Below are 17,554 nucleotides of genomic sequence, written 5' to 3' on the forward strand. Positions count from 1 at the left end.
GAAGATCGTGTCTTAGGTGACAAACCCAAAATTGTCAATGATGGACATTTTTGGTGACGACCTAGAATGTCATCTATGATAGGCCAATTTGTCGTCTAAGATAATTTTTGTTGATGATAATCGGTCACCGGTGATCGGTCCGCGGGTTTGACCGATCAAAGATTTTAACAAGTGGGGCTAGCAGTTGCTGACGTGGCTTCATCCATGTGGGTCCGCTGTGGGTTTTATCGTTGACGGTCCCCTGAATAATAAGTCGGCGTCAATTTTGATCAATCAACGCTGTTGACATATGGGCCTAGAAGATGTTGATGTGGCTGCTTACATGTGGGACCAGACATTGTTTTTTCGGTGACGATGTGTCGTTTGACTGGTCAATGATTCGGACATGTGGGCCCAGTGTAGTGCTGACGAGGATGCTAGCAAGCAGGTCCATACGTGGTGAGGTGGCTTCTTACATGTGGGCGGCGGAGGCAGCGAGGTAGGACCAGAGAGAAGAGTGAGAGTACGAGGAGTACGGGCAGGGGAGTGAGGGAGACAATGCCACCTCTGTCCGTTTATGAGCGAGCCCGTTTGGGTTCTGACCGCACCGGTCGTGTAAGTCCGGTTAATGGCCGCGTCGTCTCGTGCCGTGTTGACGTGTGGCCTAATTGGCCGGCCCGGAATGTCAGAAAACAACTTAAATTGTTAGCGATTGTTTTTGGTTTTTGGTTTTTTGAAACAGCTGACGCCAAAAGTGGTAGTTATCGATCAAAAATATATTTTTAGTAGTTTTTTGGAACCCTAAGGTGAATTGCGGTAGTTTTATACTATTCACTCCCTTATGTGCCCTATTTCCGACTCTCTCAACGATAGGGAGCGAATCATCTCACCTCATTCAGCTTCTGGCAAGTTTTCGGTTAAATCTTTTACTCTAGACTCATGTTGAGCCGTCCCACGGGCAAGTTTTCGAGGGTGTGAAGGGATCACATTCCCCTCAAAATTAATATCTTTCTTTGGCAAGCGATTAGACGGCGCCTTCCGGCTAGTGACTAGATCTTGGAACGTAACGGTAATGCCATATGCAGTTCTCTTTGTGGAGAGATTGAGGACTCGGAACATATCTTGCATATATAGCAAACACTCTGGAAAAACTAGCAAGATGCTCGTGCATTTTACGGAACATCAAGATGTAATTTTTTTTATAAAACACCTATTATAATTGACCCATGCGGGTGTAATCCCATGTGTAAAAACTATTGTTATCTCGAGAAAGATGAAAGATAAGGTGAGGAGGAGTGGTGCGTGGTGGTGATTGGTGGTCGGACTGAGCGGAGGCATGGAAATGGACGGTGCTGGCAGCGGCCACCATGCCAGATTGTTCGAGAGGCTTTCTTTTTTAATTGCTCAACAATGAGGTTGTGAGAGATAAGGATGAATGAGGGAAGGTCTTATCTGCAAATGTGAAGAGAGATGCGGGTATCTATTTACAAAATTATCATAGTTTACTTTCTATTCGTCGGATATAAAAGAAGCGGTCTATATTGTAAGATGACAAGCACACCATCATCATCAACTCGGTTTTTATAAGAATAGAGATGATCTCAGTGATGGCTCTCTGGATCATGTTACAAGGAATCATCATCTTGTGCCTGGAGCTGTGCACCACTTTAGAGGAACAGCTGGCTCGAGACATCAAGATAGGGACGCCGGCCACGGATGGCAGGGCGGCCGTTCGTTGCGGGACGTCGTCGGCAATGGTCGTCCGTGCCGTGGGGCGTAGGAGCTCCCGCGTTTGACGGTTTCCGATATCCTTTTCCGTTTTTGAAGTATATATATCCTTTGGGTACAAACCAGCGGACCAGAAACTAAACCCCAAGCCCAGCCAGAGAGGTCTTCGCCCTCTTCCTCCCCCGAAAGAAGGAAAGTATAGTTCTCATCAAAAAGAAAACGAGGCGACTTCATCTCCGTCCTCTCCTCCGCCGCCCTCTCTGGCCGATTTCATCTTCATCTCCATCTCCGACGTCACCATCGGAGGCCTGAAGGTACGACCGATTACATCTCCATCTTCCACTCTGCTTTCCTCTGGGATTAATGGGCTTTTCTTTCGCACCAGCAGATTACCACGCGGGAGCCCCCTCGCCACGATTCTTTCTCCTCCGTCCGAGAATTTTCCTCTCACCAGATGAAGACATGTAAGACAGTGTCCACGTGCTCCCCACTGGAGGATGCTCAAGGCACACATGTGTTTGATATCTTGGGTTACAGCAAGCACAGGGGCATGGGCCACGACCGCGACAGCTATATTCGTTCCAGATTTTTCACCGTCGGCGGCTACGACTGGGCCATCTCCTTCTTCCCTGATGGTTTCAATGGATATGGCCAAGATTACATCTCAGTTTATCTCGTGCTTGTGAGCCACAGAACTAAAGTTCGCGCATCTTGCGACATGAGGCTGGTGGACTAGTACACCGGATGCTCGTTTTCAGTGCATAACATAGGACCTAGGATTTTCAATCCCGCTGATACTACTAGGGTTGCTCCACAGACTCCTTGTTTCATAAGGCGGAACGAGATTGAGGGATCCGCATACCTTAGGGATGATCGCCTCACGATTGAATGTGTTGTCACTGTCTTCAAGAAGCCACATGTTACCGGAACCAAATCGTTCCCCGTAATCGACATGCCACCAGCTGACATGACTGAGCATGTTGCCAAGCTGCTTGAAGAAAAGAAGGGATTTGATGTCAGTTTCATTGTTGGAGGAGAGGCCATTGAAGCACATAGGTTTGTTATCGCTATGCGGTCGCCTATTTTTAAAGCAGAGCTCTATGGGTCAATGCGGGAGGCAAGGCCAGGGCAGTGCATAACCATCAAGGACATGCAACCTGCTGTTTTCAAGGCCCTGCTCCATTTCATCTATACTGACTCCTTGCCTAGGGGCGAGGATACTGAGATGGTCCAGCTTTTACTAGTGGCTGCTGACAGATATGCAATGGATAGACTCAAGTTGGTTTGCCAAAGCATCCTTTGCAAGGATCTGAACAAGGACACTGTGGCAACCACATTGGCTTTAGCTGACCAACATAACTGCCTCCAGCTTAAGGATGCTTCCCTTCAGTTTATCGAATTATCAGGTTTCAAGGATCTCAAGGCGACTTGCCCATCTTTCATAGAGGACGTATTGAAGAAGATAAGAAAAGTTTCATGAAGCATGAGCAGTTATATTGGCAGATTTGCTAAATTTCTCATACCAATTTGTCATAGGGATAATCAGCTCAATGTTAGACGGATCCAAGAGTGGTTAGGTTAATTCTCAAGTGATATGAATGGCGTGAAAGTCGCACTAATCAACCTATCCAAATCAGAACTTTTTATTTATCAGGTTGCTGATTTTACCTGGAGTGCTTCTCTGCTACCTATAATACTTGCTCTTAATCTTCTTTCAAAAGTTCCTTCTTGTATGCAACCTTTGTTGAGCATTTGATACCCCAGATGGTTTACGTTAGCATGCAATGAGAATGGAATAGGATTCCCCTCTCCCTTTCACTTTCTATAAAAGTTCGTCTCCTCACAGATTTGTGTGATTTCCCTCTCACGCGCCACCAGTCCACCATGGCTCCGGAGGCAGTTATGCGATGAATCGCAGCTCCTCGGTAGCGTGACTTGCCATCATTGTAAAACAAGAGAAAGAACTGGCAAATTGGCAGGGGTAAGAGATGTAATTCTATAATGTGAGTTGGTTGTTGAGAGTTTCTGTTTTATGCAAGACCAATTTATAAGCATCTGCCTTCCCAGGGATAAAAGGGTGTGGCATGAAAAAAACCGAAGATATTTTCACTTCTTTAAATGTACAAACTATTTAGTTAGCAAAGTACAAACAACATTATATTAGATGCAAAAAACTTCAGTTAACTGCGTGAACTGTCCCCCGCAAACAAAAAAAAGTGTTAACTGAAGCTTACATCAGTTAAACAGACGTTGTCGGACAGTGAACAGAGGAGCCCTTGGTCTTCGAGGGACGTTGATCTTTTACAAGTGAAGTGCATCCTAGCCGTCCGTCTTTCTGGTAGCTGTCGAATTCTTCAGAGAAGTTGCCGATTTCATCAGGTGTGTTCAGAGACAGGAAGTTCAGAGAACTAGTATACTGACGCATACTCTGAACAAAATTTGAGTGCTCATTCAGTTTAACTGAAATTAAACTAGTCAAACGTACGAGGCAAAACCAAAGCATCCACACCCTTATTCTCCACGCCGAATCACTTACCGACGACAAGCATATGTAGCACTGAATCTGTTATATATATTGGCCATAACATATTACTATGATCATCACTCGTAAGCTTAAACTGGAATAGTAGCAACTAAACTCTGATTGCTCATTTGGTTAAACTGGAAGTGAATCAGTCAAACACTTGAGGCAAAACAAAAGCGTCAGAAAAGAGCCAAAGATTAATGAATCAGACTACACACTGAATGACATCCACAGCAAGTATGAAGTATATATCATCTACTAATGTGAGAGCACTTGACAAGGGAACAAGTCTTACAAGTATATAGTTTCATCATCTACTCAAGTATGTATGCCTTGCCACATTAGGGCACATGCATCACAGAAATCATTCTGTTCTGTCAAAACAGAGCAAAGCAGAAAAGGCTCAGCAGTTAAATTGATCATAGTTGAAGCAAAGCCTTGCTCAGAGAACTAGTGTCCTGACGCATAGTTCGAAAAAAACTTGAGCACTCAATCGGTGTAAGTGAAAATAAACCAGACAAAAATACGTGGTAAAACAAAATAATCAGTAAACAACAAAAGATTATTCTCCACGATAAATCATTTACCGGCGACAAAGTACTGAAAGATACAAAAGAAAAGAGTGACAAGCATATGCAGCACTGAATCTGTTAATGTATTGGCCACAGCATATTATTATAATTTATTTAAGATTGATCTCCGCTTGTACGCTTAAACTGAATCAGTAGCAATGAATCGCAAACGAGGCTCTGAGAACTCGATCATTTTGGTTAAACTGAAGGTGAATCAGTCAAACACTCAATGTATTGGCAAGGTATGAATGTATGATACAGTTGCTCGCATACATGTGCATTTTACCTCATAAAATACTTTTCATTTCATGCTTGTCTTCCTTGTGCCATACAAACACATATCATGATCCGTTCAGATTGAATAGTCTGGTGGCACCACCATCATCTTTTCCGCCGATGTCTCCATCGAAGCCGAGGTTGAATCCATGATGAGAGCGGCGAGTTGACATCAGTTCATTACTGTAGGCAAAACAATAACAAAAAAGTTCTCTGAGTGCATGCATACTTTATCCATGATATTGGATGTTTTCTTAGGCAATTGACAATTGGACGTCCTGGTGAATAATGCAGGTTCTTCCTTGTTTTCATCTCTCTGCCTAACCCTGCACAACCGACTAGGTCATTTCTTGTTGCGCAGGGATCACGTGGCACTGCTAATGCGGATGAAGTAGGGACAACCTTACCGGCATTTACCTCTGGGCCCAGGTGAGATGAGATGTTCACTTGGCCTCCGTAATCGGCGTCAAATATGCTTTCGCTAGCCTGTGGCTGTTCAGAATTTCTTGACTACATTCGGTTTCTATTCTTGAAAAGAATTTATTGGTAAATTTTCTTAACTGGTTGATTCACACACAGGGAAGGATCAACAACATCACCTCGGTTTCCGGGATCATCAGCAGCATTGGCCAGGCCAGGGAATACAGTGGAAGAAACATAAATGCAAGTAGCAGCCATGTCATGTCATGGCAGGCCAACCAAGAATACGGTGGCAGGAACACTAAGCTTGTCTGGCATTTTGCCTTATTGGTTTTGCAGGTGAATGCGGTTGCCCCGGACTGGGTCGCATCTCACATGACCACGAAACCAGTACGCCAACAAACGGCTCCTTTACGCATATCAGACCCACTCTGTTTGTGAGGCTGTGAGCCTACTGAGGAACTGAACTTCAGAATCGGGGCAATATCTTAGCTTCCAACGTGACACTGACAGCAGTCTGCAGAGTGCGACTTCAGAATCGCACCAACCTTAGAAACAGCAACAAGTCACAGCATTGCCCCGGTGTAAAATTCGCGCCAAACTCCCGGGTTTAGACTTTAGAACTAGAGAAGATTTTGCAAAATTTTGAGCGCTCATTCAGTTTAGCTGAAACTGAATCAGTCAAACATATGAGGAAACAAGAAAATATTACTAACGGATCAGTCTATTCTCCCTAAAAAAAAGAAAAGAAAAGAAAAGAATCAGCCTATTCTCGGGCAGGCACACGACCATAGTAGGATCCAGGTTAAAGGTCTCTTTCATGACTAGCATTGCTGTACAATTCTGAAATGTAGCATTCCTCTGTAAACTTATATAAGACGTTTTCGATCACTAGTTTAGTGACTAAAACGTCCTATATTTGTTTACAAAGGGAGTACATCACTAGTATATGATATTGTTTGCAGCACTTTAGTATTCTGCATAAATATCAGAAGATTGCACATTACAGTACTTGTTTAAGATAAACCTAGATATCAGGTGTTGCCTATATCTCCAAACACGAGAGACATATTGTCAGAAGAACCCACAAAATAATCGCTAGCAATAATGACAAATTGGTATCTAAGGAGGGAAGATTAAAGTCACTGGATACAGTTCTTGGAGATGGGATGGACCTCAACTCTAGGTCTAGAATTAGCTACGGATAATACTTGATCGACATGCGGTGAAACAGAGTTAACTGAAGTTTACAGCAATTAAACGTCAGTTAACTGTAGCCGTTGTCGGACACTGAACAGTGGAGCCATCGGTCTTCGAGAGGCGTTGATCTTTCATAACTGGAGCGCATCCCAGCCGTCCGTCTCCCTGGCAGGTGGCAGCATACCGGTTCGCGTATTGATGCTCGTAGCTGTCGAATTCTTCAGAGAAGGTGTCGATTTCTTCAGGTATATTCAGAGACGGGAAGTTCAGAGAACTATTGTCCTGACGCATAGTCCGAACTTTTTTTAGCACTCATTCGCTTTAACAGATACTAAACCATTCAAACAAACCAAAACATTAGGAAACAACAAGATATTACTACTATAAGACTGTAATAAGTAAAATCTCAGGAAGATATGTTATAAAGCTAAGCAAGATATTGAAGGAAACAACCACAAGCATATGCACAAAAGAATGGTCTATTATATGTATTGGCCTTGGCCATAGCATATTAGTATAAGAATTTTCAATGATGATCACTTGTAAAATGTAAGCTTAAGCTGAGTAATCAGTAGCAAGGAAGCTCGCTCATTTGGTTAAACTGAAAGTGAAGCAGTCAAGCACTTGAGGCAAAACTGAAGAGTTAGAAAAGAACCAAAGACTAACGGATATATATAGTTTCATTTACTGATGCCATAGCACTGAGAAAGAAATAAGCACAAGTATGTAGTTTCATTGGTCTACTCAAGTATCTATCTAAATAAGCAGAAGCATAGAGATGTTGATGTTTCATAGCTGGAGCGCATCGTAGCTGTCCGTCTCCCTGGTAGCTGTCAAATTCTTCAGAGAAGATGCTGATCTCTTTATGTATGTTCAGAGACTGGAAGTTCAGAGTACCAAAAGTCCTGACAACTAAAACTAAATACTTCCAGCACTCATTCGGTTTAACTGAAACTAAACCAGTCAAACATAAGAGGCAAAGCCAAAGCATCCACAGCCGTATTCTCCACGCTGAATCACTTACCGACGACAAGCATATGCAGCACTGAATCTGTTATATATATATTGGCCGCAGCACATTACTAGAATTTACAACGATCATCACTCGTAAGCTTAAACCAGAACAGTAGCAACTAAACTCTGATTACTCATTTGGTTGAACTGAAAGTCAAACACTTGAGGCAAAACTAAAGCGTCAGGAAACCAAAGCATCCAGAGCCTATTCTCCACGCAAATCATTTAGCGACGACAAAGGACTGAAAGATATAGTAGGACCAAACCAATCTGCTATATGTAGTATTGGCCAGAACATAAGCTTAAACTGGAATAGTAGGAACTAAACTCGGAGTACTCATTTGGTTAAACTGAAAGTGAATCAATCATACACAAAGAGCCAAAAATCAGTTAAACACAAGGCAAAACTAAAGCTTCAGAAAAGAGCCAAAGATTAACGAATCAGACTGCACACTGAATGAGCACTCAAATTTGCACACTGAATGAGCGTCAGAAAAGATCCACTGAGTGAGCAAATAAACAAGGAAACAAGTCCTACAAGTATATAGTTTCATCATCCACTCAAGCATTGCCACATTTAATTTGGCCACATCAGAGGAATCATTCTCCACTCACAGCGGCGAGGTGAGCTAGCTAGCTCTGCCCTGGCGGTGGCGGCGGTGGGCCGGGGTTGTGGCAAAACATGCACGCCTTATCGCCGGACAAGCGGCAAGCCTCGCACCTCGAATAGGCGGCACGCTGAGAACCCGCCGGAGGAGAAGGCTCGGTCGCCGCCAGCAGTTCCACCACCGAATCCCGGTGCTGCTGCTGACCCTGAGGCGCGCCGGCGTTGCTGGGAGTGGGAACTGAACTCGGCGACGGCGTTGCTGGGAGCTCCGGATGCACGTTGCTGGGAGTGGGGACTGGACTCGAAGACACATTGCCGGCCAGCGTGTGCTGCGGACGCACGGTGCCGGTCTGCGCGTAGTTGTAGCTGGGGACTGGACTCGGAAGCATGGAGCCGATCCGCGTGTGCTGAGGAGGAGGCGCGTTGGCCATGAATGTATCCCTGAAGCAAGCGTCGCAAAAGGGCATCTTGAGAGCAACCCGCGTGGCGCGCGCTCCGCAAGAAGAGCATCCTGGTGCCCTTGCCTGTGAAGAAGAAGGCTGGCCGCGGAGGAGGTCGAGCTGGCGCTGCTGATCAATGGCAGTACCGTGACCCTGAGCCTGGGGTGCACGTGCACCGGCGCTGCTGAACAAGGGCCCGTTGCCGGTGAAGATATTGCTGTAGCATCCTGGTGAAGAAGACTGCCGCTGAGGCGCTGGGTTCGCCGGGCCCGACCGGACGAGCGAGAAAGGGTTGTTCAGAATATTGGCCACCTGCAGCCTCATCGCATCAGCCTGGGCCTGGAGCTGCTGCTCCCTTGCCCGTGAAGAAGACTGCCGCTCCGGTGGCGGTGCCAAGGTGTGGAGGGGTGGAGGCCTGATCTGCGCCTGCTGCGGAGGCCCATTGCGGGCTGCAACAGAAACAGAAGCCAAGAAATCGAACTCCGGCGTCAGGGAAGAACCAAGAACAGAGAGAAAGGATTTGTTTTCTTGGGAGGGAACGCACCTGGTGAAGAAGACTGCCGCTCCAGTGCGGGGTTCGCCGGGCCCCACCGGAAGGGAAACATGGAAAAAGGCCTCGGCGGCGCATCCATGTTAGCCAAGAACTGCTGCTCACGGGTAGGGACTGCCACTGCTCGCCAAGAAATCGAAGTCCGGCGTCAGGGAAGAATCAAGAACTGCACGGAACAGAGAGAAAGGGTTTTTTTTTTCTTGGGAGGAAACGCACCTGGATTGCGCACTGCTCCCCGAGGCGCACCGGCGTAGCCGATCTGCGCGTGCTGCTGAGGCGCACCGGCGTGAAAAAACCGCCTGTAGCAAGCCTCGCACACGGGCAGGTTGAGAACAACCCGCGTGGTGGGCGCTCCGCCGCAACAAGTGCATCCTGGTGCTCTTGCCCGTGAAGAAGAAGGCTGGTCGCGGAGGCGCTGCTGATCAATGACAGTACTGCCGTGACCCTGAGGCGCACCGGCGTTGCCGATCTGCGCGTGCTGCGGACGCCCGTTGTCTGCTGCAACAGAAATACGCAACAGAAGCCAAGAAATCGAACTCCGTCGTCAGTGAAGAACCAAGAACCGCAGGGTGGACTAGAGAGAAAGGATTTACAGCTTTTCTTGGGTTGGGAGGAAACGCACCGAACTGGGAAGAGGCGACGGGTGGGGGGCGTAGAGCGGGCGTAGTCGCCGCCGTCACCCGTGGAAGCTCCTGCGAAGTCCCGTTGCCGCCTGCAGTCGGCGTCCGCCCTGAAGTCGCAGTGTCTTCCACGGCTTCCGCCTCACGCTCACGCCGCTGGCGCTGCCTTCGCTCTTCATTGTTGGCGACGGCCTTCCGCTTGTCCTCCATCTCGCCTCGGTCGAACAGCTTCGCAAGAACCGCTGGTGCGCCCAATTGAAGAGGAGAGGGAGAGGGCGGATGGAAGGAAGCTACGTATGAGAAAGGATGGGAGAGGAGGAAGGCGAGGCGAGGCGAGGCGACGGAGGCTAGCTATATAGACGACGACGGACAGAGCGCCCGCTGCAACCGATCGATTTCAAGAAGCAGAGAGATTCCTTCAGCGGTTGGTCGTCCGTTGGTTTTGGAGGGAACGACACGGGAGGAAGGAAGAGCCTCAGAAATGGGCCTAATGCAATTCTGATAGCCCAACTAACGGCCCAAATCATCAATAGCGGGGGGATAGGCCGATGCTATCCAGTTTTGTCATTTTCTTTGCTGGAAGAGAAACTATTTCATTTTAATTTTACAAAATTCCAGTGTTCCAAACGAATAAAAATGGCACTAGATTTTTTTATTTATTTGTCAGATTGCTGAAAAACAAAACTACCAATAAAAGTTTTACCGTGAACGCGTTTTTCTAAAACCGGGCTAACCCCCTTTCCATTGCATAGAACGGAAATACATCAGTCTCAGAAACATTCGGGAGGAGGGGGAAAGAGAGGCGGCAAGTTCAACACGCTACAGAAAACCCACAACATTCGCCGCCATTGAAACGTTTGTTATGGGTCAAAAATCTGATAGCACCAAAATAAACTAGTCCTATTACATGCCCGCAAAATAGGGACATAACACCAACATCACAAGAAACGTTTTTTAGCAACTAACAAGCACTACAGAAGGGCAACTACCTAAACCAACCGTATGAAACTTGTAACCATCAGGAAGAAACTTGCGACTCCAAACATAATATCGCCAATAGTTATTAGGACAAAGCTTAGTCCCTAACACAACCCCCACCGATTGCCAGATCACCCAAGCAACCGAACAAGTAAAATAAATCGTGTGGTGGCCTCAGGTTCACTGCAAAAGAAGTAGGATAGATTACCAGGCCATTTCCTACTCGTCATAATTTGACAGGTAAGAACATCATTCTGGGCTAATTGCCACATAAAAATTTGGATTTTGAGAGGTAGTTTAGCCTCCCAAATCCATTTATAGCTGCAACCACTAAAAGATTTCTCTAGCCATTTATACATGGATTTGGTCGAGAATTTAGCATTTCTGCTAAGACCCCAATAAACCACGTCACCCTCAGCCGAGAGACGAGTATGTTGGATTAGGTCCAACGTATCTAAATTTCCAAACACTTTTCCTCTTACTAATTTGCATGATTTGAATGAAATTAACCCGGACTGACGTTATTTTCAGCAGAACTGCCTTGCTGTTGTTTTTGTGCAGAAATAAAAGTTTTCGAAATTGGACGAAATTATATGAAGAATTGTTTTGGAATGTATAAAAAATACTGGCGCAAAGAACTAACAGAGGGGGCCACAAGCTCAGGGGACGCCCCCTCCCCCTGGTGCGTGTTGGCTGAGCTTGTGGGGCCCTCGGCGCTCCGTTTGCTGCAAGGAAATAACTTCTCAGGTGTGGTTGAATTGAAAACTCAACTCTTAAAGCTTATAAATATTCTTTGGCTCCCCTTGTGTGAATCAATAAATTTGTGTGAAATACTGCACTCGAAGACTGTTGCGACCCCCTACACTTGTGGATCATCAAAGTGCTACAGTTACTTCATCGAGATCAATGGCAGGCTAAGCAATCCAAATGTTCATTTGGCCAATCACAGGTTGTATACTTGGGACATTTCATTGATGCACAGGGTCCCCAGCAAGACCAGAACCATTCAGCAATGGCCAATTTCCAATAATATTAAAGAGGTCAGAAGCTTTTTGGGACTTGCAGTTTATTAACTTATTATAGGAAGTTTGTGGATCACTTTGGAATCATAGCAAGAGCATTGTTCAACTTGTTGAAAAAACATCAACCTTTTGTGTGGACAGATGAAACACAAACTGCATTCACATTACTGAAGTAACACCTTATCTCTGCACCCATTCTGCAATTACCGGACTCTACTAAACCTTTCACTATAGACACGGATGCATGTGACTATGGTGTGGGAGCAGTATTACACCGATGTGGCCACCCCATCGCATATATGAGCAAGCCTCTGGGTCCTAAGAATCGAGGGTCTATCTACCTATGAGAAAGAATGCATGGCAATATTGATGGTAGTTGAACAATGGCGCCCCTACTTACAAACTGAAGAATTTATCACTAGAACGGACCAACGCATCCCCATTCACTTGGATGATCAACTACTCTCTATTCCTTGGCAATAAAAGGCCTTCACCAAGCTCATGGGTCTGAGGTACAAGATCATTTACAGGTAATGATACACTAATAATGCTTCTGATGCACTTTCTCGACGTGCTCTTTCAGAGGAACATATGTCAGCAATTTCAGTATGTCGTCCAATCCTCGGGTGAGTAAGATAATTTAGAACCTACAAACACAACCCGATACTAAGTAACAGTTTACTCTGAATAATGGGTTACTCTACTTCAGAGGCCGCATCTGGTTGGGAGGAGCTCCTACACTACAACACAAAATACTCAAAGTGGTTCACGCCGGCTAGGTGGGGGCCATTCTGGATTCCTTCACATATCACCGATTGCGCAAACTCTCTTTGCATGGCCAAAAATGAAGAGACAAGTACTTCAGTATGTCTAGGCCTGCCTGATCTGCCAACAAGATAAACTAGAGTGAGTGAAATACCCCAGCCTCCTTGAACCATTGCCTTTGCCGAACGGCGCCTGGAAGGTAGTCATTATGGATTGACGAGCTACCACAGTCTGGGAAGTTCAAGTGCATATTGGTCGATGTGGACAAATTTACCAAATACGCTCATTTCCTTCCACTCAGTCACTCGCAGTAAAAGTGGCTTTTTCCTATGTTGACAATGTTTATAAGTTGCACGGTCTACCTGCATCCATCATATCAGACAAGGTCCGGTGTACACAAGCAAGTTTTGGACATAACTATTCGACACAATTGGCACTGAGCTGAACATGAGCACACCATCCTCATATGGATGGTCAAACGGAAAAGGTGAATCAATGCCTCGAAATCAATCTTCGTTGTTTTATCCAGGCATGTCCGAAGAATGGAGTCATTATTTGGCTCTCGCGGAATTTTGGTATAATTTCAGCTTCCACTCTACATTATAAACATCTCCATTTGTAGCTTCGTATGGGCATTAACCAAGACACTAGGGGGTCGAATCAGCTTACCTGCACAATCCCTTTCACCGCAGGAATGGGAGGATAGAAAATTCATGCAACAAGTACTCTGACGGTGCCCTGGACTAGGGGGTACTCACCACGCCGTCTCTCGATCAGTTAGATTGGGCCGAGGACCCCCATGGCCGTATACTCATGGGCCAGTTCGGACAGCTGCCGCATACAAGGAAGATTCCACAAGACTTGGTGGTCAAGACAAGGACTCCTCCCCCACCGGCGTATTCGGCTAGGATTCTTGTTATCCTAGGCCTCTGGTGCATTATATAAACCAGGGTCAGGCTAGTCGATAGACAGGAAAACAATCATACCATAGGCTAGCTTCTAGGGTTTAGCCTCTCCGATCTTGTGGTAGATCAACTCTTGTAATACTCATATCATCAAGATTAATCAAGCAGGATGTAGGGTATTACCTCCATCGAGAGGGCCCGAACCTGGGTAAACATCGTGTCCCCTGCCTCCTGTTACCATCCGCCTTAGACGCACAGTTCGGGACCCCCTACCCGAGATCCGCCGGTTTTGACACCGACATACTCACCCAACATCTGCATCATTCTACGTCCAGGACCCAATTTTAATTTATTTTTTGCTTTCAGGGTGCTTTGTGCTATTTTTCAGGGACCCTATTGTAAATTCAACGGATGACTTGTGGGCTCCACATCTGACCTGAAATAATTTTTACATGGTCTGTTCTACCAGACCACGGGCCATACCGTATAAACATTTGCAGTATGGTGAGGGCGTTTGCAGTTGTTGCTTTTCTTTGTTATTGGTTCAGTGCAATTTTCAAGCTCCGACGGGCGGCATACAATAGGAAGAAGACTTGTATGCTTTTAATGTAACGTTGTGCTTTTATTGGTTGCTTTACGTCCTATTGTGTATCCGTTGTATTCACCTTCCCTTTCCTCGATATTGATTAGATCTAAGATACCTTTTGGGTGTCTTTATTCAGGAAAAAAATAACATAGGCCCTACCGTGTGAACATTTTGCAGTATACTGTAAACTGATTTTGCCGTACGAGATTTTGCAGTATTTTCTAGAATTGTTCCCACCAGCTGTAATATGATAGCATAAATATTTTGATTTCGAGAGCACAGTTACAGTTGACGCTAAATGTAAAAAAAAGGGGGGGCAAGAGGGATACTTATTAGTTTGTCATAAACATCATGTGTGAAACGGCTGATTTTCTGAAAATGGTGCTTTTTATTGAAGAACATCAAGCACAGCATCAATTTCCTTATTTACCCCAGCAATACTGTATTTACCCTCCTGTCACAAAAATTCTTCTACTAGTACCTCATCTGGAGGGCCTGACTACTAGCTCTGCCCTTGTCTTAAATTTTGATTGATGAGCGTTGCGATGTCTTAATTTTTCAGTAAGCAGTAGTTCGGTCCAATAGTAGTACTGTACTACCTCATTTGCCAAGGGCATCATATACTACATGTAACTAGCGAAAGTTTAGATCCCTTGTCACCGGCTCAACTAGAACAGGAAAAAAAAATGCTTAATAATCTGCGACCAACTGAGCTAGAGGGGGGGGAGATCAAAATTGAATTGTCTGAAAGAATGTTTTGGTTTTTTGTAATTTCCTGACGCATAATCAAGCATGGACAAGTCTTAATTCGTCATGTTTGTCTGCAAAGAGTTTTGAAGAAACTTGCGTTTACAGTTAAACTCTTCTCTATCCAAATTAGTTCTGTTATCGTCTTATAAACTGACAGAAGGTACAAGGGGATAGATGCACACTTTCTGAAGCAAAAGCAGCGCAACAAACATTCAGTAGAGCACATGATGGTGAAGGATTGCATCTTCAGCCATTCTCGACATTAATCTGGTACAACAGAGCCATTACTGGCTTGCTCATCGAAGTGATGGAAGAGCCACTAGACTATAGGCAATTAGATACACATGATCCAATCAATCAAAAGTCTCATCATCTTCTCCCTGAATCAAGGAGCAGGCTAGGCTACGGGGCGCCTACTCCTTGGTGGCGACGGCCTTCTTCTTGGGGGACTTTGTGGCGGCCTTCTTCTTGGGCGACTTGGCCTCCTTCTCGGCGGCGGCGGACTTCTTGGGGAGCAGCACGGAGTTGATGTTGGGGATCACGCCGCCGTGGGCGATGGTCACGCCAGCGAGCAGCCTGCCGAGCTCCTGGTCGTTGCGGACGGCGAGAAGCAGGTGGCGGGGGATGATGCGTGTCTTCTTGTTGTCTTTGGCAGCGTTGCCTGCAAGCTCCAGGACCTGAGATTCAGAAGCCCGCCCATACAAAATCAGTCATCTGTCGAGCACGAGAAGAACAGAGCAGAAGAGATGCTCGGGGACAGGAAAGATGGGTACATACCTCGGCGGCGAGGTACTCGAGGACGGCGGCGAGGTAGACGGGGGCGCCGGAGCCGACGCGCTGGGCGTAGCGGCCCTTCTTGAGGTAGCGCCCGATGCGGCCCACGGGGAACTGGAGCCCGGCCTTCACGGAGCGGGTAACCGCCTTCTTCCTGTCGCCGCCCTTCCTTCCTGCCATCTTTCTCCTCCTCCGGCGAGCTGGAAACTACTCGAGATGCGTCGGCGGCGGTGCTTGCTCGAAATGCTCTGAGTCTGTGTGTTGGGACGGCGGCGAGGGCGCGGCTTTTATTGGAGGCAGGAGCTTCAGGGCAGGGGAGGGCGATCCGCGTGACGTAGTGCGCTCACCGTCGGATCTTGGGGGAGCGGACGGTGGAGATTGGTTTGGCTGGCGGCGATCCGTGGGAGGGTCCGATCGGCGAATCAGAGAGCAGGGATGTTGTTTTTACCACTGGCACTTGGTTCTCTCTCTGCAGCATTTATACATGATATTTTTTTCACACTTATCTTGCATCCAATAGACATTTCACTTAGAGAAATCTGGTTATAAACTTCCTCCGTTCACCAATCACGATAAAATAAATCCAGCGAATGCTACTTATGCAAATTGTAAAAAAATATGTTATGTGGTAGTATTAGATTTTTTATCAATGTTTGCATAAGTGGATGATAAAGTACATCAGTGTCTAACGACACAAACCATTTACAATTTACACAACGTCCAACACTACCAAGACACAAACAAAAGTCAAAGGTATATACTTTACACCCGGCAAAACTCACCATGTGCATAATACGGGGCGAAGCAACAAGGAGCTTTCTGTGAGTCCAGCAAATACATGGGAGCATATTTTACTTGCTTCGTTTCTCCCTGTTATAGGACATGTTTGGTATCTTGCATCGATTTTTGTCCCTTGCATTTGTGGCCCAGTTCAATCTAGCTGAGATACTACAGGCATTACTCACAAAAAAAGAGATACTACAGGCTGTGGGCCATGTTCTGGAACGCGTTTGCTTGTCGTGACATCACTCGGTGTTCTCAATATATGGAATAACTAGTCACCTCATTGTTCATGTTGTTCAAACTTGTCTCAAACTCTACTAACTTTTTCATATTATTTCCAAAGTCACGTCTAGTCTTATCAAGAGTCCCTTGGAGTATTTTTAGCACTATTACCTAATGATTCCAAAATAGAAATAACTTCACATAATTTCTCAAGTTTCTCGATGATAATGGCATTCTCACTTACCAACCATGGTTTGTTTTCTTTTGATCGTGACCTCAACTAGACCCTCTATTACATTAAAAGCGTCCAAAGTATTAGTACCTAGAAAAATTCCTCCTCAAAGAGTATCTAGCACATGTTTGAACCAAGCAGATAATACATTGTAGAAGTTCCTTAGACGTAGAGTTGTTGCTTCATCATTTAATTCTTATTCTAACCAAACTCCTTTTTAAACTCTTTCCTCCCGGTTTGTTTGAAAGTAAGGATTTCCATCTCCTGTGTGGCAAACTCGCCTATCCTAACCAAGTGGAAATAAACAACGTGCAAATGTCATTGGAAGGTGTTTCTTATGGTGGAGACTTGGATGGCGTTCATTGGTTCGCCAAGTGTAATTATCCAATGCATAAAAAGTGTGAACAATGACTTTCTCATGTGTGTAAGTGCAATATGGAACACTCATGTTCATGCCAGATAATGTTGTGATAATACATATATAGGCAGCATGTCCAGACTTTATTGTTCATCTTTTTTCATGGGAGGGGGGGTGTTTAACAAAAGGATCATTCGACAGAAAGTCAAATCACATGTTTACTTCAATTAGATTAATGGTAGCTTTAAT

At 45.6% G+C, this 17,554-nt stretch overlaps 2 protein-coding genes and 1 pseudogene across 3 annotated transcripts; 1 reads left to right on the forward strand and 2 right to left on the reverse strand.

Moving 5' to 3' along the window:
- The first annotated feature begins 1,713 nt into the window (after positions 1-1,713).
- LOC123108149 (BTB/POZ and MATH domain-containing protein 1-like) lies at positions 1,714-3,373 on the forward strand (annotated as a pseudogene).
- Positions 3,374-8,196: 4,823 nt separating this feature from the next.
- LOC123108150 (protein transport protein sec31) lies at positions 8,197-10,306 on the reverse strand. Of its 2 annotated transcripts, none has more exons than XM_044529990.1 (4): positions 9,933-10,306; positions 9,527-9,805; positions 9,305-9,430; positions 8,197-9,209 (listed from the first exon to the last, which is right to left on the reverse strand). In XM_044529990.1, the coding sequence occupies exons 1-4, from the start codon at positions 10,138-10,140 to the stop codon at positions 8,347-8,349; spliced, it is 1,476 nt and encodes a 491-aa protein (XP_044385925.1). In that variant the 5' UTR covers positions 10,141-10,306; the 3' UTR covers positions 8,197-8,346. The 2 variants fall into 2 exon arrangements, with proteins under 2 accessions (XP_044385925.1, XP_044385924.1); XM_044529989.1 differs by having other exon boundaries at positions 9,527-9,808.
- Positions 10,307-15,107: 4,801 nt separating this feature from the next.
- Positions 15,108-15,977, reverse strand: LOC123105570 (histone H2A.1-like). The gene is made up of 2 exons (XM_044527661.1): positions 15,714-15,977; positions 15,108-15,613 (listed from the first exon to the last, which is right to left on the reverse strand). Exons 1-2 carry the CDS (start codon positions 15,888-15,890, stop codon positions 15,350-15,352), a joined length of 441 nt encoding a protein of 146 aa, XP_044383596.1. The 5' UTR covers positions 15,891-15,977; the 3' UTR covers positions 15,108-15,349.
- Between the last annotated feature and the right edge of the window lie 1,577 nt (positions 15,978-17,554).

This window comes from Triticum aestivum, chromosome 5A (genome assembly GCF_018294505.1).
Source record: "Triticum aestivum cultivar Chinese Spring chromosome 5A, IWGSC CS RefSeq v2.1, whole genome shotgun sequence".
In the NCBI taxonomy this organism is placed as follows: domain Eukaryota; kingdom Viridiplantae; phylum Streptophyta; class Magnoliopsida; order Poales; family Poaceae; genus Triticum; species Triticum aestivum.